Source organism: Macaca thibetana, chromosome 12, assembly GCF_024542745.1.
Source record: "Macaca thibetana thibetana isolate TM-01 chromosome 12, ASM2454274v1, whole genome shotgun sequence".
Lineage (NCBI taxonomy): Eukaryota > Metazoa > Chordata > Mammalia > Primates > Cercopithecidae > Macaca > Macaca thibetana.
This window is the reverse complement of record NC_065589.1, coordinates 90,601,823-90,626,341: the sequence shown is the minus strand read 5'-3', so window position 1 is coordinate 90,626,341 and position 24,519 is coordinate 90,601,823. Positions and strand designations below refer to the sequence as shown.

At 41.0% G+C, this 24,519-nt stretch overlaps 2 protein-coding genes across 12 annotated transcripts in view; both read left to right on the top strand.

The window, feature by feature from the left end:
- FMNL2 (formin like 2) overlaps positions 1 to 24,519 on the top strand; it is a 315,785-nt gene that overhangs the window by 30,486 nt on the left and 260,780 nt on the right. The gene's annotated exons all lie outside the window — the stretch shown is intronic.
- The window catches only part of LOC126932835 (nuclear migration protein nudC-like), a 43,502-nt gene continuing 25,389 nt past the window's right edge, over positions 6,407 to 24,519 (top strand). Inside the window, 1 exon segment of the mRNA XM_050752072.1 lies at positions 6,407 to 24,518. Within this exon segment, the coding sequence (XP_050608029.1) occupies positions 23,951 to 24,518 (568 nt within the window). The 5' untranslated portion in view covers positions 6,407 to 23,950.

Genomic DNA, 24,519 nt, shown 5'->3' with positions numbered 1-24,519 from the left:
TCCTACTAGAACTATAGCTTGAAATGTAGTATACCCTGGTTTAAAATGCTCTGAATGGCCAGGCACAGTGGCTCACGTCTGTAATCCCAGTACTTTGGGAGGCTGAGGTGGGTGGATGGCTTGAGCCCAGGAGTACAAGACCAGCCTGGGCAACATGAAACCCCGTCTCTAGAACATATACAAAAATTAGCTAGGCTTGGTGGTATGTACCTGTAGTCTCAGCTATTCGGAGTAGGGGGCTAAAGTGGAGGATTGCTTGAGCCTCAGAGGTTGAGGCCTTCATCTGAAGGATGAAGGTGAGCCGTGATTGTACCACTGCATTCCAGCCTGGGCAGCAGAGTGAGACCCTGTCTCAATAAATAAATAAATTAAATTAAATACTCTGAGCAATGGTTTTATTTTGCTTGTTTAGGAGGCTACCCTCTTATTATGTGTGTGGTTGGTTTTTTTTTGTTGTTGTTGTTTTGTTTTTTCAGATAGGATCTTGCTCTGTTGCCCAGGCTGGAGTGCAGTGGCATGATCCCAGCTCACTGCAACCTCCGCCTCCCAAGTTCAAGCAATTCTCCTACCTCAGCCTCTCGAGTAGCTGGGATTACAGGTGCTTGCCGCAACGCCCAGCTAATTTTTGTATTTGTAGTAAAGATGGAGTTTCACCATGTTGACCAGACTGGTCTTGAACTCCTGACCTCAAGTGATCTGCCTGCCTTGGCCTCCCAAAGTGCACATTTAGTAGGCATTGACATTGTTAATCTTTGAGTGGAAACAGCTGGAGAATACTCTAAATAAGGCTGAAAAAATGTGGGATTATCACTTTTAAGAGGGTCCTGTTTCTATGTACTTAATGCTTTTGCACTGAAATGTTTGATATTTTAGTTGACAGAGTTCTTAAGCAATAATTTTGGCATCAGAGGAGTCACTTAGATAATTTCTAGGATCCCCATGAGCACCATTGTAATTTGTAGAACAGGTTGAAAGAGGATTGTGACAACAGTCAGTCTTCAGGTGTGTGAGGTCATCTTGTCTCGCTTCCTTCTCTACCAGGTTAAAACCACACCTCAGGGCTCCAGGAAGCTGACTGAGCACCTAGTCCAAAGAAATTTTGCATTCTGGTTTTTTCCAGTGTTTTCTTGTGATTTTCATCTTTAAGCTAATTGTTGAGTAGGGCTTATAGGATTTGCTCTCTTTGGGCAAGCTGCCTCATCAATACCAATGGCAGTAGTCATGCAGTCCTGTCGTGACCATGTTCAACTGAATTGACAGCTAGTATGTATCACGCCACACCAGTCTGCGGTTTTGCCCCTTGTAAATGTTGGCTTCATCTGGGAAATTGTTAGAAATGAAGATTTTAGTTCTTGTTCTTGACCTCTTGAGCCAATCTACATATTAACAAGATCTCACACGTGACTCACATGTGCATTAAAGTCTGAGACTTACTGGAGTAGTTCAGGAACATGGCCTCTCAGAGCCCTTTTGCTGAAGTTCAAGGCTTTTTCCATTTATTTTCTCCTCAGAAGTGATGAGAAACATCTGTTCACTATCTTTCATACAGTATACATTTTCATGTCATTAAAGATAATGATTGGCCGGGCGCGGTGGCTCACGCCTGTAATCCCAGCACTTTGGGAGGCCGAGGCGGGTGGATCACAAGGTCAGGAGATCGAGACCACGGTGAAACCCCGTCTCTACTAAAAATACAAAAAAAATTAGCCAGGCGCGGTGGCGGGCGCCTGTAGTCCCAGCTACTCAGGAGGCTGAGGCAGGAGAATGGCGTAAACCCAGGAGGCGGAGCTTGCAGTGAGCCGAGATCGCGCCACTGCACTCCAGCCTGGGCGACAGAGCGAGACTCCGTCTCAAAAAAAAAAAAAATAAAAATAAATAAATAAATAAATAAATAAATAAATAAATATAATGATTTAGGTGCCTCTAAGCTGTCTCTTCTTCAAGCTAAATAACTGAAGTTTGTGTGATCACTTTCTTCATAGAGAAGATGATCTTTTAGCCTTTCATCCTGTATTGCTTTTGGTCTCTGTTTCCTAGATAATTTTTTAAAAAATGTCATTTCTGAAATGGGCAGAATACTCTTATCAGACTATGGTTGCTACTAAATAAGCAAAATAACCCAACCCATGTATTTTTTAAGATCTAGGGGCATTTGGCTAAATTTTTTGTTTTATTTTAAAAGTTTTTTTTTTTTTTTTTTTTTTTTTTTTTTTTTAATAGCAGTAGAAATAGTAACTAATTCTTCCTTGAGGGGACTTCAAATCCAAAAAGTACCTACTCTCTTTTCTGAAGGATGGAATAAGTTGACCAATGGTCTTTGGCCTTCTTTTGGGTTGGTACTTCAGGCTAATTTTACAATAGAGGAAGGAATGATGGAAAGAGGGAAAGATGTAAAGAGAGAAAGGAAAGAAGGAGGGAGAGAAAGGGGGAGCTAAGGGAACCAGATTAGTAAGTCAAAGCAGAAGAGACTATTGAAAGTCACTTATATGGGAAATGAGAGGTTTATTTTTGGTTATTGCTTTACAAATGTTTTGGTTTGGGGATGTGAAGGAGAATTCTTTGAACTATTAACATTTTTTTTCCTCCTGACTTTTGAATGTCAGACTTTTATCCACCTTTTGCTTATAGGAAGAGTTCAATTTTGCATGGAATTACATCTGTGGTTTTTGTGTGTGTATGTTTTTTTAAGGCATCAGGGTTATATCTGAATCATCATCTTTTGCATGTTTTTAGTCTGGACATCTTTTAATTCAGTGCAAGTTGTAGCTCTAAATGAGATGCTCCTTATTTTTCTGCAGTAAAGCATCCACCTGAGACAGGGACAGTAGTCTGGGTGAAGTATCTTCTAAAGTGATTCTTAAAATCATACTTCCCACTTTGTTTTAAAGGAAGAATGTTTGCGTAGTGTCAAAACATTAAAACAGCTGGAGAAACCTTGGCATATTTAGCATTTATTGTATCATCGTGTCACAACAGGAGGAGACAATAGTGGCTAATTCACTGATTGCTTCCTATCACATTTACACAAGGTTGTAGGGTCAGCATTACCTTGCTGGGTTGTAATTTAATGAACCCGAAAGGTTTCTTTATCTTAAATCCAGATTAGTCACGTGGCTGATTGGCAAATAAAACTTGGGCAAGTGCTTGCTATGCAGTTAAGTTACAGTCTATTGACCTTAAATATGGCTTTCATTAAACAGTAATGTACTTGCCTGATGCCCTGCCTTTGATATTTCATTTTATTGAGTTTGCCTGTATCCCTGCTAATCCTCAAAATTTGCGGGTTTGGTAAGACTGTTGGCTGAATGAAGAGGGTAGAGGTTTATTGGTGCACTCACTGCGTGCCAATTGTCTAGGCCACTGACACATGCAACTTAGCCTCCGTGGCTGGACATGTACATAGTTAACAGTAAAGCATTTCTCTCTTTCCCTAGACAGGACCGTAGGGTCTGAGTTAGCGTGAAAGAATGCAAGGATGTGGAAATTTGAACCTCAGGGTTATTCTTACTGCTGCTGTGTTTCCCAGAAAATAGCCATTGACTTTTCTTTCTTTCTTTCTAACATGGGGAAGGCATTTATAGCATAATGGAGTATTGTTTGATTATTTATATGCATTTCCTTGGGTCTTTTTGCTTTTAGAGTTGTGTTGATTTGTACTTTGCTGTGTATTATGTGTGGGAAATAGGGTATGAAGCCTATAGGGAAGAAGGGTGGATGGAGAGGCACTAAAAGTACAGGGATTTAACTTATTTTAACAAGAAGAAATTCTGATAACTAAAGATAATTTGTGAACACCTAGTTATGGCTTCACACCTTTTGTCTTAGTTCAGGCTGGTATAACAAATGAGCGTAGATGAAGTGGCTTAAACAACAGACTTGGATTTCTCACGGTTCTGGAGGTTGTAAGTTCATGATCAGGGTGTCACCCATGTGGTTGGGCTCTGGTGAGTGACTTCTTCCGGGTTGTATGCTGCTGACTTCTTGTATCCTCACATAGCAGAAAGAGAACTAGGAAGCTCCCCGGGGTCTCTTTTTATAAGGGCACTAATCCCATTCATGAAGACTGCTTTCATGACCTGTTTCCTCCCAAAGGCCCCACCTTTTAATACCATCAAGTTGGGGCTAGGATTTTAACAACTGAATTTGGCAGTGGGACACAAAAATTCAGTCCATGCCTCTCTTCTAATAATATGAGCTTTTATTAGCATTAGGTGGACTACATTGATTGAGTTGATTGGAAGTAGATTTTCAGAAATGACTTCCAGTATCTATTGATACTATAAACAAGGTGGTATTTCATTAGTGATAGGACCTGTGTTGGTCCCTTAGGAATGATGCATTATTTGCAGAGAAGAGTTGATCAAGGTGAGTCCTGTTACTTGAACCTTTGTGAGGGACAAAGTAAAGAAACATCCCAAAACAGGAAATGCCACACTTTTATTTCCTGAGGATTGAGTTCATCAGGAAAGGTATATTGTAATAGTTATCTATTGTGTAAACAATAACAAACTACTGCAAAGCTTAGAGGCTTAAAGCTGTGGCAAATATTTGTTATCTCCCAGTGTCTATGGGTCAGGAATTTGGGTGGTTCTGCTTTAGGGCCTCTCATGGGGTCACAATCATATGATGGGTTGACCCGGGGCACAGGGATTTACTTCAGAGATGTCTCGCTGATATAGTTGGTAAGTTGCTGTTGCCTAATGGTGTGAAGCCTAAGTGCCACTCCATAAAGGTATTTCTTTTTTTTTTTTTTTTTTTTTTTTTTTGAGACGGAGTCTCGCTCTGTCGCCCAGGCTGGAGTGCAGTGGCCGGATCTCAGCTCACTGCAAGCTGCGCCTCTCGGGTTTACACCATTCTCCTGCCTCAGCCTCCGGAGTAGCTGGGACTACAGGCGCCCGCCACCTCGCCTGGCTAGTTTTTTGTATTTTTTTAGTAGAGACGGGGTTTCACCGGGTTAGCCAGGATGGTCTCGATCTCCTGACCTTGTGATCCGCCCGTCTCAGCCTCCCATAGTGCTAGGATTACAGGCTTGAGCCACCGCGCCCGGCCCCATAAAGGTATTTCTATAGACTGTTTGCATGTTAACACAACATGGTACCTGGGAGCAATCTGAGATGGCAAGATGGAAACTGCAGTGGTTTTTATTCCCTAGCTTAGGAAGTTCTATACCATCACTTTTCAATATTCTGCTGGTAACACAAGTCAGCCTTATTTATCATGGGGGGACTAGTCAAGGGCATGAATATCAATTGGCTAGGATCACTGGAGGCTGGTTGTACCACAAAGGACACTTGATTGTCTTTTTATTTCAGTTGCTTTCTCTAATATTGTCAGTGCTATGGTTTGAATATTTGTCCCTTCTAAAACTCATATCGAAATGTAATCCCTGCTGGGCACGGTGGCTCACGCCTGTAATCCCAGTACTTTGGGAGGCTGAGGTGGGCAGATCACGAGGTCAGGAGATTGAGACCATCCTGGCCAACATGGTGAATCCCTGTCTCTACTAAAAATACAAAAATTAGCTGGATATGGTGCCATACGCCTGTAGTCCCAGCTACCTGGGAAGCTGAGGCAGGAGAATCGCTTGAACCTGGGAGGCGGAGGTTGCAGTGAACCGAGATTGTGCCACTGCACTCCAGCCTGGGCAATAGAGTGAGACTCTGTCTCAAAAAAAAAAAAAAAAAGAAGAAATGTAATGCCTTAGTCCCTAATGTGGTGGTATTGATAAGTGGGGGCCTGAGGGCTTTGCCTTCATGAATGAATTGATCCATTCATGGATTAATGGGTTATCATGGGTGTGGGACTGGTGGTTTTCTAAGAAGAGGAAGAGAGACATGAGCTAGCAGACTTAACCCCCTCACCATGCGATGGCCTGCACCACCTCAGGACTCTGTAGAAAGTCCCCACCAGCAAGAAAGCCCTCACCAGATGTGGGCCCTCTACCTTGAACTTCCCAGCCTCCATAACTACAAGAAATAAATTCCCTTTCTTTATAAATTACCCAGTTTCAGGTATCTTATTATGAGCAACAGAAAATAAATGGCGCCAGGTGACACTACAGCTTCTTTAAGCTCACATGTCGGATGTAGTATATGGAAGATAAGAGTCCTCAATTTGGCCGGGCGCCGTGGCTCAAGCCTGTAATCCCAGCACTTTGGGAGGCCGAGACGGGTGGATCACGAGGTCAGGAGATCAAGACCATCCTGGCTAACACGGTGAAACCCTGTCTCTACTAAAAAAAATACAAAAAACTAGCCGGGCGAGGTGGCGGGCGCCTGTAGTCCCAGCTACTTGGGAGGCTGAGGCAGGAGAATGGCGTAAACCCAGGAGGCGGAGCTTGCAGTGAGCTGAGATCCCGCCACTGCACTCCAGCCTGGGCGACAGAGCGAGACTCTGTCTCAAAAAAAAAAAAAAAGAGTCCTCAATTTTGTGGGGAGAAATCATACACCTCACGGTAAGGATTTTTCTGTTGCTAATGAAGGTATTTTAATCGATACAAATACAAGTGCTATTTGGCATGCATTATTAGCCTGTTACCTTTGTTGAGCGCTAAGAGTACTCTGTAGGTAGGTAAACTATAGTTAGAGATCCATCTAAGGGGAGTCTAATTTAGCATTTGTGTCAGATTTGTGTTTCATAATGTGTTGATTATATGGAAGGTTCTTTTGGAAATTTGATTAGTTGCCTGCCTTCGGATATCTACATAAATTGCATAGCATGCACTGTGGGTGCATTCTTTATATGGTTCATGGGAGGAGTTGATTTATTTTTAGAGTTTGACATAGGGTTCTTTGGGATAAAGTTTGTTAAAAAGATCCTGTGGTGATGTGTCTTCATCTCACCTATTTATTCTTGGGATGCTCTCTTTGTGTTGGTGGAGGGTTTTCACCGCATCGTGCTCACCAAGGGCCTCGAACTCCCCCTTTGTGCTTTAACCTTGGCAGGGTCTGTGTGGTTGACCTTGCACTTCTGAGAACTTCTCTGCAGTTTCCTTTGGGCGGCCTGAACATTGGCTGTTTAATACCAATTAAAAGCAAGGGCTGTTCCTCTCAATGGATTGCTATTAATTACAGCCTGTGTTCCAGTAATCTGAGACAGAGCAGCTTCCTCTGGTTTCACTGAAGACTATTTTAGCTCTCTGCTTTGGTTGGCTGATAAAATCTGAGAGGCACATACTGATTTGGAATAGGAAGAGTATTCTGACCCTAAGGAGAGGTATCTGGGAATTGGAAGATGTGTGCTCTGTTTTTATTGTGAGTGTCTTTGGGTTAGGTGGGGCATATAAGGGAACATGGTGAAATCAAACAGCCCTGGACCCATGTCAGAGATCAGGGTTCTAGTTCCAGCCTTAACACTAATAGGTTGTGTAACTTGAAACTAATCATTTCATCTCTCCCTGTACCAGTTTACTGATCCATAACATTGAGGGTTTAAACAAAGTTATCTTGATTGTCCCTTCTGTGTCTAAACTTTTGCTAAAAATTGGTTACTGTTCGTATAAATGATATGAAATATTATGAGACTATTCAAGGTTAATTCTTTAACTTGAGATTTTAAGAATCAGTTTTGTAAAATAAGTTTTTTGGGCATTTAATGGTATGGGTGAAGTCTGGTGGTCCCTGATGATTGGTTTAGTTTCTGGGAGATTTTCTCCAGGAATAGTTGGGGAGAGTTTTAGTTTGTGCCAGAATGTAGATAAAAGGGTAGATTTGGATTTGGTGTTTCTGAAGCATTTTAGTTCAATGAGATTTTGAAGGAAATCCCTGGATAGAGATTATAGTCATCCCTTGGGTTCTGGGGGATTGGTCTCAGGATCTCCTGTGGATTCCAAAATCCATGGGTGTTCAAGTCTCTGATATAAAATGGCATAGTGTTTGCATCTAACCCACGCACATCCACCCTTATACTTTAAATCACCTATAGATTACCTGTAATTCCTAATGCAATGTCTACACGTCACTTCATTCTTGTGGATTCAACGTAGTACTTGGCATGTGGCAAATTCAAGTTTTGGTTTCTGGAACCGTGTGGAATTTTTTTTTTTTTTTCCTGAATATTTTCTATCCCTGCTTTGTTGAATCCACAGATGTGGAACCATGGATACAGAAGGCTGACTGTATTTTTTTTTTTAAACTCTCAGAAATCTGGGATATAAGAGTTCAACTCGATTCATGAAGCATAATTTATTACTTTTTTTTTTTTTTTGCACTAGAAATCAGAACACATTAATGGTTGAAGGTTTTTTGGCTTTGAGAAGAGGCCAGGAGGTGTTGTTTGCATACAAAATAGTAGATTTTCCTATGTGTTGTGATTGGTTATGTGGGCAGAGGAAAAGAATATTTGAAACTATGATTGATCTATGTAATTCTAGGCATATAGAGGCTTTGCTTCTAGGTACTTTTTGCCTTCAGACTGCTATTAAGGGTAGCAAACATCTCAGTTATGTATGTAATAGCATTAAATGAATGTTCTCAAATGAATAAAGAGGCTTAATAACAGGTGTAGCATTAAAAGAGAGGCTGCAAAGTGGAATCCTTCACTCTAAGTTCCAAAGACTAGCGTGGAGGAATAACCGCTCTGCGGTGGGAGTGTTCTTTTCTCAAGTGCTGAAAGGGAGGTGAACTATCCTGCTTGGCCTGTGGGGGAGGATCGTGGTTAGTAGGGTTGGGTAATATTTTTGTTACACATGTGTAGAAGAATGTCATTAATTGTGGCCTTTGGCACGTAGATTTTCTTGATCAGATAATACCTTGACAACTTCAGCCAAGTGACTGCTAGTCTTGTGTCAGTTGTAAACATGTGTTTGGAAGACAATATTGTACCAGTGGGTTTTTTCAGTCAGGATGTTTGAGGTATATATCAAATGAAAATGAGGCAGATAATGGAAAACTCTTAATTTTAATGGCTTAAAAAAATTCTGCATTAAACCTGAAAAACTAGAGACATAGACTAGCTGGGAGGTACTGTGAGAACCTGCTTTACAAATGATTTTCTGTGGAACCCTGTCACCTCCATTTGCTGAAACATACTTTCCATTTGAATATACATTTAGATAAGGCCAATTGGCTGCTAGATCATCGTCTAATGGGCCTGTGATCCCACATGTGCCACTAGTACCACTCTCCATCCTGCTCACCCTTACAGACCATATGAGAGGGTCCCTAAGTCTCACTTTCAGGTGGGCTCAGCCAGTGGAAATCAGAGAGGTGTGAGTTGCTGGTATATATTTTGTCCCTGCTCCCTGCTAGGCTGTCCTGATGCATTTAGACTGAGGTGGTCACTGCTTTTCACTGGTGCTGTTGAACTGGAACTGTAGTTTCCCACTGGTGAGATGTTGTTACTACAGTTTTTCACATACATGTCTATTTCACATACATATATTTTAATTTTTTACATTTATTGTTTATCCAGTGAGTTAAAGCCTTAGAGGACTGAGTTTAATTTTAGTGCCTAAGAATACTACTACCTTTTCTTGGAGGAAGAGCATTGAAACCGTAAGTTTGCAGTTACAGAAGCAGTATCCTTTCTTTGGAGCACTGAACAGGTGTTGGGGGCCAGACCGTTCAAGCCCTGTCCACCATTTCCTGCTGAGCAGCTTCTCTACCAGCGGTAGCTCTTCAGCCTCTGAAGGCATGGCGGAGGCCTGGAGTAGGGCGCTGCTAACCTTGAATGCTCATGCCTGGCAGGTTATGAGGATTAAGTTATGTAAGATTGTATGTGCTTAAAATAGGAGTTGGCATAGAACAAGTACTCCTTGATTTTGATCTGGTCTAATTCATTCATATTTAGGATGAAAAAATGGTAGCAATGTTAAGTTTAATTCAGATGACAAGACTTACTAAAAGGTCTTTCTGATACCTCATCTATACATATAGTATTCTACTCTGTGTAGATCATCTAAAATTTCTACAAGTTGGAGATCTTGGCTTTTGTGTTTTAAGGTTACGATGAAAGACAGTGAAATCAGCAGCTGAATTTAGGGAAGACTCCTTGAAAACATCATCAGTTGGCTTTCTCATTTGGAATACAAATGGACGGTTGTATCCTCCTGCCATTGCTTTGTTATGATTATCTAGGAGTTTTCTTATTTTTTAAAAATGTGACTTTATTGACATTTCAAGTACTATAACATTTAGCCATTTAAGCTCTCTCTCTCTCTCTCTCTCTCTCTGTGTGTGTGTGTGTGTATATATATATATTTTTTTTAATTTTTAAAATTTTTTTGAGACAGTCTTGCTTAGTCCTCCAGGCTGTAGTGCAGTGACGTGATCTCTGCTCATCCCAAACTCCGCTTCCCAGGTTCAAGCAATTCTCATGCCTCAGCCTCCCAAGTAGCTGGGATTACAGGCATGTACCACCACATCCGGCTAAGTTTTGTATTGTTAGTAGAGACGGGGATTTCACCATGTTGGCCAGGCTGGTCTTGAACTCCTGGTCTCAAGTGATCCACCCCCTCTTGACCTCCCAAAGTGCTGGGATTACAGGCATGAGCCACTGTGTCCAGCCACTATAATTGATTTTTAGTAAATTTTTTGGAATATACAGCATTTTATCTTTCTATTCATCAGTTGGTGGACATTTAAATTGTTCTTACTTTCTGGCTGTTATGAATAATGCTGCTGTGAGCATTCTTGTACATGTTTTTGTGTGGACATATGTTTTCTTAGGAGCTACTCTTACTTTGTTGCTAGCTGAGGCTTCTAGGACTGGGATCCTTCGAACACTGCATGTACCTCTTGGAGGAGAGGAGGATTCCTCTGAAGTCGGAAATATCCTCCCTGGAGATTTCTGCAAGCAGTTGGATGGACTCTTTGGGGCTGAGGAAGGAGTCTTGAGCCAGGGATGTCTCAGGAATGTGAGAGTTGAAGCACAGCTGTGCAGTGTGGCCTTAAGCAATCAACTTGCCAGCTGGCTTATCTGTAGGGAAAGGGTGATGTTACTGCTGAAAATTGTGACCTCCTCCAGACACCAGTGGTGAGGATTAATTAGTAAATGTTGGCTGTGCTAAGCTTTTCCTTTGGCTCTCCTTTATTCTCAGAGGCAACCCTGCTTTTTAGGGTTGAAGGTAGTAAGATCTGTAAGAAAAAGCTGGAGAAACCCACCTTGTCATTGCTTTCTTGGGAATTAAGGGTTATCTTGTGCTTGGTTAGGATACCAGTTAGTTTCCAGCATTCTCAGTGGAGGTAATCAGATCTTGGAACCTTTGAGGGCATGTGATGAAGCAAACAACAAAACTCTGAGGATTAGAGGACTGATAGAGACCCTGTGAAGGGTTCACCTGGAAGGAGGCAGTATGGTTGTGTCGAAACAACCTGCCCTGTGGAGTCACATAGATCTGGGATGGAATCCTGGTTGTGCCAGCCTCTCTCGAGTTACTGAATAGGAATAGTGATGGCCACTTGGCAGAATTGTGGCAGGGATGAAATATGACAGCAATTGTAAAGAACCTGTCACAGTGGCTGACATACTGGAGATTGTTTGTGATTATTCATTTCCTTTTTCATCTGGTTGGTTGCTGAACTTCTAGGCGAACTGCCATCTTGGAGAGAGACTGGGATGGAGGGCAAGCCTCCCTTGTAACTGTTGGTATTTATTTGATTTTGGACAAGACTTCCGTTTCCTTCACTAGATCTTGAAGGTTTTTTAGTATCAAAATTCTCAGATAAGCATCTCATCTTATTTTTAGACAGGTAGGAGTTAGTCTATCCTCTTTTAAAGAGTTCTTGTTGAAAGTTAATGCGTTTATTTTTAATCTTCTGTAGTTTCCTGTTCAATATGGTAGCAAACAGTCACATGTAGCTATTTAAATGTAAATTAAATGTAAATAAAAAATTCAGTTTCTCAGTTGCTCTAGCCACATTACAGGTACACAAGAGCTACATGTGGCTAGCAGCAGCTACTGCATTGGACGGTATATAGGATAGAACATGTATGTCATCACAGAAAGTTCCATTGTACAGTACTGCTCTATGGAATAAGACTCTAATAAGTGGGAGTTTCAATAGAAGCTTATTCTTGCATTTGTATGAATCTGTCTGTGGCTAGAACTCTGGCATCCTATTACTTGGGATTGCTAAAATAATTCATACTTGCAGTAATGACCCACTGAGACCCTTGTTTCTCAAGTGGTCTTAAAGTTTTGAACTTAAAAGATGGGCTGGGTGCGGTGGCTTACGCCTGTAATCCCAGCACTTTGGGAGGCTGAGGCAGGCAAATCACTTGAACCTAGAAGTTCAAGACCAGCCTGGCCAACATGGTGAAACTCTGCCTCTACTAAAAACAAAAAAATTAGCCAGGCATGGTGGCTCATGCCTGTAGTCCCAGCTACTAGGGAGGCTGAGGTGGGAGGATCGCCTGAACCTGGGAGGTGGAGGTTGCAGTGAGCCGAGGTTGTACCACTGCATTCCAGCCTAGGTGACAGAGTGAGACCCTGTCTCAAAAAAAAAAAAAAAAAAAAAAAAGTTAAAAGATAAATTCAGCCTGTGTTTACCCTGCAAACAATCTCACCAGCGCTCCAGACCTCTACCAAGTCATAGCGATTGCCTTGCTTTGAGGTGGAAGTTTATATGCAAGTATCTTTTTAAGTAGGACCATTTAGAAAGAATATGTTTGAATTGAGTTTGCTCTAAGTAATGTTTAACACTTTAATATCTTTTTCTCTTTATGGGAATATCAGTTAACAGCATTTATACTTTATTTTCAGAATACCAGTGGTTTTCTTAGCTCTGGAAGTACTATATCTTTAGATCCCAGTGTAGACTTAAATTAAATAAATCTGTTTGGCTGGCTTCATCTGGATACAAATGACTACGTATTTGTAATAGGCACTTGATTTCATGTTTAACTTACTTTTCTGTTTTTCCTCTGTATTTTGTTTTCAGAGCATTGAGTTAGCAATCAGAAGAACTCATGTTTATTCTCTTCCAAATCCCCTTCTTGCTTTCTTACTTATTAAGCATTGTCTGCGTGATTTACTTAGGATACAAAAAATGATCACAATGTGGTTTTGGCTCCGGAGGGCTCATGTGAAGTGGTCCATGACCTGTCTGCCTTATTGCTTTGTTGATGGGTTTGATAGAAGGTTAAGTGTGAAATGCTGTGTAGACAGTTCATTGTTACACAAACATCTAAATTATTAGCCTCCTTTTTAATGAGATAGATGGAAGTGTGGGCTATGAATGAGGTTCTTCGTGGCGTGAGTTTTCTGGTGGGATTTTTCAAGAGTGAGAAGAGGTGTGCCTTGAAGCAGTTAAGTAGGAGAACCTACTCCAGATACTGAGAGGGATGGCTGGAGAAGGACTGAATAGACCAGCTACAAAAAAAAAAAAAGACGAAGAAGAAGCCGGGGCAGAGGAAGGGGGTGAATGCCGGGTATCTTTCTGATGACTGTATTGTGTATTTTCTAATATTCTTTGAAAACTTTGAGATCAGCAGAGAGGCTGAGCCCTGCTGATGAGGAAGGGAGATTTGTTTAGAGACCGATAATGATACTTTAGGGTGCATGCAGTGTGTCTGTGTACTAGGCAGGTGCCATTTAAGTCAGAAGCCACTTTCCTGCTTTAGAACAGGTGCTGGGATGTGGAAGCTGAGGATGCAAAGTTATCGCTCTTTGTTGGTTTATTGACCACCTCATCACGAGTACTTCTACTTCATTAGTGATCTCTGATATGACTGCTGGATAGTCTTCTTGCAGTAACTTCCTTTAAAACTACGGCGGTTTGTGGTGAAGAAAATTTATTTTCAAATTGTATTATTGCTTTTACCTGGTCTCAGAGATCTGGGCTGTCTTGATACAGGCCAGTGCTTAACTAAGCAAAGTGTTATGTCAGAATGTGATTACTATTCCATTATTTCTTCATCCTTCAATTTTGCTTTAATTTGCTCTTAAATTTGCAAGTACCTAATGTTTTTAAGAGTGTTATATATATAATTTTCCCCTAATTTTAAAACCCAAATACTTTAACAAGCTGCTCAACATGAAGAAGGGAATGGTTTGCATCAGTTTATGAAAGAATACCCTGTTCCCAGGTTGGGTGGGTGCCATGTCAATAGCTTTATTATGTATGGCAAACACAATGCTAAGAAAACTTATTAGAAACTGAAGTCTTAAATGCTTGGGAGATTATAATGTGTTCTGACTTCAAAATTTTAAGTTAAATTCCACTACTATTTTCTATGACTATTTTCTGCAGTCTACTTTCTGTAGTCATAGAAAATAGCCATGAAAGCTATAGAAAGCTGTAGAAATAGAGAGGTGGGTGAGAATTTATTAAGGTGCCTTCAAGCATATAAACTAGAAATAGATTCAGTTATATCAAAGATAGGCCTAGATGTGGACGGAATAGTGAATGTAGTTTCTACTGCTACTCTTTCAACATGGATCTGTCTGGTTAATTGATACTAGTCATTCTCTGCTGCTATTTTTATAGCATTCATCACATTTTAATTTTTGTGGCCATCTCCTCCTGGACTTTGAGCAGCCAAGAATAAGGTTAATTCATCTTTGTATCTCTTGCATCTAGCATGGTGCCTGGCACATAGAAAGCATTCAATAAATACTGTACTGATTGAATGAAACAGTTTTTACAAATGTGTTTGAACCAAAGGCAGCCTATTGTTAACCTTGGTGAGCCTTGGAAGGCTTTTTGCTTGTGGTGATGTAGCGACTGAAATATTTTGTAAAAAGTGAAAACACCTTCAAATGATTTCTCTCTTTCTGATCTTTATTAAGACAGCAGCGCTGTATCCACACCTTCCTAATTGTGTGTAGTCACTTCTTACCAGTGCTTGCCATGCTTGTGTCCTTAAAATGTTTCACAATTCTGGCATTGAGAAGCCAGAGTGAGGTGAAGGAGTTGCTCGTTGTTCCCCATACACCGTGGATTCTCCCAGCTCTGCACCTTGGCTCAGGTTTTCCCCTTTAGCTAGAATGCCCTTCCTCCTTGGCTTTGGCTGTCTCTTAAAGGATTGCTCACTGTACCCACCCTTCTAGGCTGAGCTCACAGCTAACATATGTAATCTAACATTTGAGTCAGTCGAGAAAACTCTTATTTTCCTGCTCTATACACCCAGTATAGTTGGTTTGCAGGTGTCTGTGGAGTTTGTTTTATACGGTGCCTGTTGGGCTAGGGCTGCATTATAGCTAGCATCTGTAAGACCGTTCCAGTTTAAGAGCATGCAGGGTGGCGACAGCGAGATGAGACTGTCTGTATCAGCTTATGGCTTTTCAGTTTATGGCAGGTTACTTAAACTGAGCCTTAATTTTCCCATAAGCAAAATGGGAACTGAGTATGACTAAGTAGGGAAATGTATATAATGCCTAGGAATGGCTTTTGCTAGGTGCATAATAAGTAGAGTTTCCTTTTCTTCTGTTTGTTTCAAATGATGTAAAAGAAGCCTTGTTTTGAAACCAAGAGTTGCTAATCTGACCAAATTTCATGAAAGGATATTGATCACAACATATTTGTCATCAGAGTTTGGTAACACCTGACTAATTTTCTGTATTGCTTTGGGATTTATTTAAGCATGTGAGACTGATATTATCTAAGGTTTTAGTTGACAAAAGATGAATAGCCTGTGAGGTCGAAATTATGAGAGCAAAAGACTTTGGAAAATTTCTGCCATGGCGTATTTCATACATTTCAGCTTGGTGTCCAGGGTTTCCCTGAGCAGAGGAGTTTGTGATATACGAGCTCATAAATATCCTTGCCTGTGCCCTCTTCCAGAAGGGAAAGCCAGATCTCCAGGGATGCTCACTGTTGGGGAAACAACGAGAGGAGCTTCTTGTTTGAATATCTTTGTTCACAGCAGAGATCATATTTGAAGTTCTTCCCTTCAGCAAAAAGAGCAGAATGGAAAGTGGTTTAATATTCCTGTCGTTAGGGTTTCCACTCTGTGTGGGGTCATGAGAGTCATAGTCTTTATTCTGGATTCTGAAATGACGGTTTGTTTTACTTTTAAAAATGCATCTCACAGGGAAATACAGAATTGTTCCTGTGAACTTCCTGGCTGCTATACTCAACACAGTTGCTGTGGCAGTTTTTAAAAGGAAATTAAAATGCAGTAATGCTTTAAATGTACTGCTTTAAGAAACTCGATAACTCTTGATTAGTCAGCATAGCAAACAGCAAAGCAGAACTTCTTTTTTTTTCTCTTTTTGAGATAGGATCTCCTCCAGCCCAGGCTGGAGTGCAGTGGCACAGTCATGGCTCACTGCAGCCAGGCTTGATAGATCTGCCCACCTCAGCCTCCTGAGGAGGCTGGAACTACAAGCAGGCACCATCACACCCAGCTAATTTTTGTATTTTTTTGTAGAGATAGGGTTTCACCATGTTGGCCAGGCTGGTCTTGAACTTCTGGGTTCAAGTGATTTGCCCGCCTCAGCCTCCCAAAGTGCTGGGATTACAGGAGTGAGCCACTGTGCCTGGCCTAGAATCTTTATATACCAGTTTTAACCATTTTGTTTCACTTTTTGAAGCACTTAATAGGAGGTAAATATACTTATAAAAGTAACATACTTAATAGAAACACACAATAATGGTACGCAAAGAACCAGCTCACTTGTACATTGTGCTCCATTTTTGTGCGGAAGTTTTTGTGCCAGCCAATTACATTTGCTTCTGTGGTAGATTTCTCTTCACTGGGTCAAAGGAGAGGTGTCATTAAGGAAAGCACATGTGTCTTTGTTTCCTCTGGGTGTTCTGATGTGAGAGAGCCCGGATTCTTCAGTGCTTCCTGGTGAGAAAAGCAGAACTTAAGAAGGGCTGAGAGAGGGTCCACTTGCCTCCACAGACCTCCTGATGCTCATAGAGGCTAAAGAGTCACTTTCAGCTCCGACTTTTAACTGCATTATTAGGGCTCTTAATGTATTATAGACTTGAACTTTGCCACGAGAGTAGGTCTCAAGTGGTCTCACCATACACACCAACACCAAGAAAGGAAACGATGTGAGGTGATAATGTTAATTAGCTTGATTGTGGTAATCATTTCACAATATAAACTTGTATCAAAAAATCACATATACCTTTTATATATAATTTTTGTCAGTCATACCTCAATAAAGCTGGGGAAAAGATAGAAGTGTGTCCATAACATTCAATAAATAATACAGTCATGAGCCACATAACGTTTCTGTCAAAAATGGACAACAGTGGTCCCACAAGATGATAATAGAGCTGAGAATTCCTATCATCCAGTGACATTATAGCTGCCTTAATATCATAGTGCAATGCATTACCCACGTGTTTGTAGTGATGTCAGTGTAAACAAACCTGTGCTACAAATGCAGAGCTCATATAATTATGTTCAGTACATAAAATACTTGATAATAAACAACTAAGTTACTGGCTTAACAAAATAGGAGTGTGGTGAGGGAGAGACCAATAAATAGGGCAGAGAGAGAGATAATAATTGTTTTAATTTCTGGGTGAGATGCTGATGTTAAATTTACCTCCCTTGGAAACCCTGGAAGGAGGATAAAGCAAGAGGGCTCTGGGAATCTAGTGGAAACTTTGTAGGTGTAGACACTTAAGTTAATCCTTTTTTTTGTAGTTTAGGGGGCAATAATGTATTAGGCTCTAACTTTGGGTTTTGTGATTTCCTTTTATTAGATAAATTTAGTTTTCTTTTTTGGAGTTTCATTGTTTATTGTAATGATAATTGTCTTCATGCAGCATGTTGCAAGCTTAAAATGTTCCGTAAGAGTAACCTGGCATGGTGGTGCACGCCTATAGTCCTAGCTTCTAGGGAGGCCGAGGTGGGATGATTGCTTGAGCACAGGAGTTCAAGACCAGCCTGGGCAACATAATAAGACCCTGTCTCCAAACAAAAAAACAAAAAATATTTCATAAAAGATAGCTGCTATTAATAATGGTATAATTATAATGATGTCTTACTGTTATATATCCAGAATGGTTATAGCAAACTTGGTGCTCTTTGAAAATTACCACAACAGTTAACCTTGGAAACCAAAGAAAGCCACTGAGGAGATCCTAGCCATCCCCAAACTTAGAGAAAATAAGTTAAGGCATTTATTTAATCTTTAAGGGTGTTATTTATGGTGGAGAAATGAGCAGAAGTCATCGTCAGTTTGATCATTAGCATCTGTTTTATTTAGAGAATTTTGACATCATAAACTAGGAATTTGTAAAACTCTGTGTGCATATTTTTCTACATCTGGGTAGCTACCATATGTTCTACAGATCTCATCCCTTACATTTCTAGAGTTGTACTGTAGGAACTATGTCTAGTAAAAATCTCACTCTTGGCTCACATGCATTTGGAATTACCCTTTCATATAATAACAAAATAGGGTATTGATTTCTGTTTTTCTGAATGCTTACTTTGTGTGTATTAATCTTTTTAAATTTTCATAGCAGCTCTGCAAAGTAGGCATTTTATCTTTATTTTCCAGGTGAGGAAACTGATTCTGAGGAGTAAAATAATTTGCTCAAAGTTTTGTGATAGTGGCAGTACTCTGGTTGGAACCAAGGATTGGCTGACTCCAAAGTCCATTTTCTCTTTATTACTTAAGGTTGTACTTACACATTTTCCTGAATTTATTTTTATCATGACTTGTCCTCACTCTAGAGTCTGCATTACCAGCCCCTGTGGTCCAGCAGAAGTTTGGGATGTTGAGGTAGGGCTTGGGCATTGGGGTGTAGACATCGGTATTGCTGGCCAGGATAGGGGCCAGGCCATGGAATGACTGTGGGTAGAACTCAGCTGGTGGGGAGGTATGGTCCATTTGATGGCTGACGTTAGTGAGAGGGCAGGAGAGTCCTCTTGATCAGTGACTAGTTTCCCAGGACAGAAGCAAAGCCTTCCCCCAGGCTTCCTGAGTGAAAGAGCATCCTTCAAACATCCTGCTGAAAGGTGGACTAGCTTCTCCTCGGTTCAGTGGAGGCAGCCTGCCTGGGTCCCTTGAGTGCTCTTTCATCCTGGGGCATCTTGGGATTTAGGAAGCTTGTATCTGAATTTTGGAATGCAAGGGCTTCTGGTGGGGGCCATTATATTTTCAACTAAGATTGGCCTTCCCTGGTCTAGAGCCTGCACACCTTTCTAAAATCTCTTTTTCAAACTCTCTGCTGCTTCATTAAAGTAAGAAAAAATAGCTACACTCTAGATTTGGTTTCTTGTTTCTTCAGTGACATTTTGTCTCCTCATCCTAACACAGTTATCAACTAACCTAGTAAACTAACCCATGTTAGTGTAGCTAATATCCATAAATGTATTAGAGGAAGAATTCTTTTTTAGCAGGAAACTCCGAGGCCATGCTGCCTATCTTTGTCTAACTCCTTGGTGACTTTAGCAATGAGAATTTTAATCCAGAGGCTCCAGGGAGACACCTGCCCCACAAAGTGTGGGATTGCTCCTGTATTCTGTTAATGCCTATTTGTTAAAAGAGTTAACAGTGACCCTTGAACCACGAAAGCAACTCTTTTTGGTGCTAAAAGCACACAAGTGCCCAAGAATGCAGCAGCATCGAAACTGGAGATGAAGTGATTTGTTCTTGACATCAGTTGGCAGGTACATTCTCTTACAGAGAGTAAAGATGAAATAGAATCCCATTCATAGAAGACAGTTTGTAGGGAGGGAGGCTGGGGATGGGAAAATGAGCTCAGGCTCAGAGGCCTTTTATGTCTTAGTATTCTCACAAATATGCTTCCAATAAAAACAATTTGAAAGGCAAAATATAAAATTCTTCCATTTAGGAGCACCTTGCTGAGATCTATGGTGGTGGTTTAAACTGTGATGTGATTAGAACCATGCCCTATGAGTGTGTAATATGTTGTCGACCAGATGGTCATATAATGCTCACTGGTCCTGGTGAGTTTGAATTAGGGAGCTGGGGAAATCTTGGCTGAGAAAAGGTAGGATAAGGCAAAAGTATATCTGCTTGAGGGGCAAAGTTGCATTCAACTAATTTGGTCTCAGCAAAAGTTCGCCACAGAAATCTGTCAATATGTATTGCTTTTTACTATTAATTGGGGTTTTAGTCACATGCTTTGTGGTTTGTTCATGAAGCTTTTATTTAAATGACTTATGAGAACTATGAAAATGTTTGCTCTGAAGGCCTAAATTATGTTCTTATGCCGTGGATTTTTTTCAGATGATCAACTTACCCATGTGAAAATGCTTGAGCAGGTTGGCTGCCAAATTGTAACGAAAGGCTGTCAGCAGTGCCTCGATTTATCTTTCTCTCACCTCTCCTGGATATGCTGTCTGCTTCCTAAGTCTAAGTGGGATATACTCAGTCCTGCAGACAACATCTGTGCTTTGGCATCAGGTTCCCTGCCTTTCTTGGGAGCTTTAAAAATAAGAGTATCAGGAAAGGTTCCATAGTTGTTGACAATAGAACATAGGTTAGTTTTGGGCAAATGAGAAAATGAGCTTGTCTTTCTCCTAGCATACCCTGCTGAGATTTATTCCCAGCACCATCAAGGGGGCTATTGTAGAATGCAATCCCCAGTCCTCTCAGTGAAAGGGGAGAATTACAAAGTACAGAGTCTTATCCTTTCACTGTAATCCTGGGTGCACACTTGGATTCCTTATCTGTAAGTGGGAGTGTGGTCCAGATCTCATTCAATGTAAAGCTCTTACAAAGACCCTGATTTTTTTAAGGGAATCTCTGTTGTTGCCACTTGTGTTGTCATCTTCTCCCTGAGAATGTTTTACCATAGCGGTTAATAAGTTATGTGATTTTAATTACCTCTTCACTTGGAGGAGTCAGTGCCTGTGGTAAGTTGTTTGACCATTCATTCATTAACTCATTCAACAAACTCCAGGCTTTAGCTGACCACTTTTTCATGAGCGGCTTTCTTTGCTTGTTCTTTTACTTTGATTTTCATGCTTTTCACCTTATATGTGTCTATCCGTTTTCCCTCTAGGACTTTCATGACCCTACTTTTTCAGCAGTTCATTGTCTCTCTGATTTGATGTTATTGCTTTGAAGCCTGGAGATTTCTTACACAGAGGTGTTTTTCATTGACCTGGATAAACTCAGAAACAAGTTATTGCTGTCTTTTGGCATCCCCCCTCCCCATTTATGTGTTATTCACCATAGTCTTATTAAATATGTTAAGTAGTGATGCCGGAAGAAGTAGATTCTGCTTTCAAAATGTTTTAAATTTCTCTCAACAAAGGTAGAGAAAACCTTTGTTGCTTTAGGAGTCTAGGAGACTCCCCTGGGCAAAGTTTGCTGTTGTTTCTTCCCAGATTTCCCTCCCCCTTCACCATTCCTCCAAGAATCTTGAGGAACGATGATTTAAAAGAAAAAGGGTCATGAGGGAGGACTGGCTCATAGATATTTCATGAAAAAGTGTGGCTTGTCTTGGGGTTAAACCGTTCCTGGGAAGTAGGAATGAGCTCTTCATTGCTTTGTAGGCAGTCACAGCATATAAATACTGTAGAAGATCTGGGTTAAAAACCAAAGCCCAAGCTGTTATCTATAGTGTGCTGTTGCCAACCTCCCAGTAAAGTTTTAGTTTAACAGGCCACACTGTGGCTGATAATGATAATTTTGTGTTATCCCTATTGGACGAGTGGCTAGCCTGTTTCCACAGTAGACAGATGCTTTGCTTAATGACAGACACCAGCCCAGAGCCTTGCTTTGTAGTAGGCCTTTGATAAATGTTAGTTAGATTTAATTGCTTGCTGACTTGTTGAGTACTGAGTGTGATTAGATTAAGCCTAATATGTTGTAATTAAGAACTATCAGTCACAAAACAAATTTAATTTTTTTCTAAAAATATATGAAATGCAAAAGTTATAAAATAATTATGACTTATCAAGGGGAAAATTGTGACTTACTATACTTCATTCAGTAACTGAGGTTTGGTTCATTTCTACATTTGAATTTGAACTCCATGTCTGGTTGTTTTTTAAATGTGTGTGTGTGTGTGTGTGTGTGTGTGTGTGTGTGTTTGGTGGGAATTGGAGTTGGGGTCTCTCTGTCATACGGGCCAGAGTGCAGTAGTACAATGATAGCTCACTGCAGCCTTAAACTTTTGGACTCAAGCCATCCTCCTGCCTCAGCCTCCTGAGTAGCTAGGACTACAGGCATGTTTCATCATACCTGGCTAATTTTTAAAAAAAAAATTTTTTTTGTAGAAGTGGGGTCTCACTATGTTGCCCAGGCTGGTCTTGATCTCCTGGGCTCACACAATCCTCCTGACTCGACCTACCGAAGCACTGGGATTACAGGTGTGGTCCACTGTGCTTGGCTGCACATTTTCTTTCAACAGTTTTTTCTGTCCTTTGTTGAAAGGCTTCATTGTCCTGCTGATAATTAGGCTATTATAATAAGAATTAGGAAGATTATTCTTTATCACCTGTTCTTAGATGACAAAGATTCTTAGAAATTCTTGCTGTGTTTATTTTGTACTTCCTGGTAATGTAGTTTAGATCTGAAAAGACATAATTGAAGTTAGCTCTCACAGAGGAGGAAAATACTTGTGTACTAAGGATCAGTTTAAATGACTCAAGATAAGCAATCAAAGAAGTGTTATCTTTACCATTGTATTAGTCTGTTCTCACACTGCTAATAAAGACATATGTTAGACTGGGTATTTATAAAGTAAAGAGGTTTGACTCACAGTTCGCATGGCTGTGGAGGCCTCAAGAAATTTGCAATCATGGTGGAAGGGAAAGCAAACACGTCCTTCTTTATATGGCGGCAGCAAAGAGAAGTATGAGCGGAGTGGGAGAAAAGCCCCTTACAAAACCATCAGATCTCGTGAGAACTCACTGTCTTGAGAACAGCATGAGCCTAACTGCCCCCATGATTCAATTACCTTTTACCAAGTCCCTCCCATGACATGTGAGGATTATGGGAACTACAATTCAAGATGAGATTTGGGTGGGGACACAGCCAAACCATATCAACCATATTCTGCCTAAATTAGACGTCTATCTCTAATCACAGCTTAATTATTCAAGTACCCACAGATTCTTCTTTTAATTGGTGATTTTCTAATACCATTGCAGGACCTTCTGATTGATAGTTTGTGCACAAGTTTTCAAAAAGAAGTTAGTGTCTCTTTTTAAGAGAAATTCGTCAACTACAGTGACATTAGAACCAGTGATTAAAAATTACTGAAGTCACATCTGTGGATGTCTATGCCTGTCTACTTTTTGTTTATAGAACTCATGACTATTTAAATGAAAACAGTCACCTCAGTCCTCACTAAAAACAATGATTATTAAAAATATAAAATTTAAGGTGGCTACAGAATGAGGCAATAAATACCAGAGAAATGGAGTCATGAGTAAAAGTATTAATGTTCTTAAGGCTTCTTTTTGATTAAAGTCTAAACATTGTTTTTCAATTCAGACTTAACAGGGAGGATGCTGCAAATGAAGGGAGCATTTTTTTCTATAAAGGCCCACACAGTGTCTTATGGTATCTTAGTACATTTGGGCTGCTGTACAGTAACAGAATACTATAAATTAGGTAGCTTCTAAAAAACAGAAACTTTTTTCTCATGGTTCTGGAGACTGGGAAGTCCAAGATCAAGGCATCAGCAGATTCAGTGTTTGAGGGGAGGACCTGCCTCCAGTTCAGAGACAGCCATCCTTTCGCTGTATCTTCACATGGCAGAAAGGATAAGTAAGCTCTCTGGGACCTCTGTTTTAGGGGCACTAATCCCATTTACGAGGGCCCCACCTTCATTATCTAATCACCTCCCAAGAGCCCCATCTCCTAAAACCATTACATTTGGGGGTTAGGTTTTGACCTCTGAATTTTGAGGAGACACATTCAGTTGATGGCAGAGGGAGATACTTGGTCTTAGATACTTAGATTTTTAACTCTGAATTCTTGGGTACCTTTTAGAGATAAGGACTGATTTAGACTAGAGTCGTTGGGCCCAGCGCAACTCGAAGTAGCGGAGAGAGCGCGAGACTAGAGCGCAGAGCTCGGGACGTGCATCCCAGCTGGCGCGATGGGCGGATGCAGGAGGAGGAGCAGTTCGAGGGCATGTTGCTGGCCATGGCTCAGCAGCACGAGGGCGGCGTGCAGGAGCTTGTGAACACCTTCTTCAGCTTCCTTCGACGCAAAACAGACTTTTTCATTGGAGGAGAAGAGGGGATGGCAGAGAAGCTTATCATACAGATTTTCAGCAACAACAATCAGCTGGCACAGAAGGCCCAGTGGGAGAAGAGAGCCCGGCATGAGGCTGAGCGGCGGGGGAAGGTGGAGCGGGTGGCCAGGGTGGCCAAGGAAGCCAAGTCAGAGGCCTCAGGGCCCCAGATCAAGGAGCTAACTGATGAAGAGGCAGAGAAGCTGCAGCTAGAGACTGACCAGAAAAAGGATACAGAGAATCATGAGGCCCAGCTCAAGAACGGCAACCTTAACTCCCCAGGGAAGCAGGAGACTGAGAAAGACGAAGAGGAGGAAGATGAGAAGGACAAAGGAAAACTGAAGCCCAGCCTAGGCAACGGGGCAGACCTGCCCAATTACCGCTGGACCCAGACCCTGTCGGAGCTGGACCTGGCGGTCCCTTTCCATGTGAACTTCCG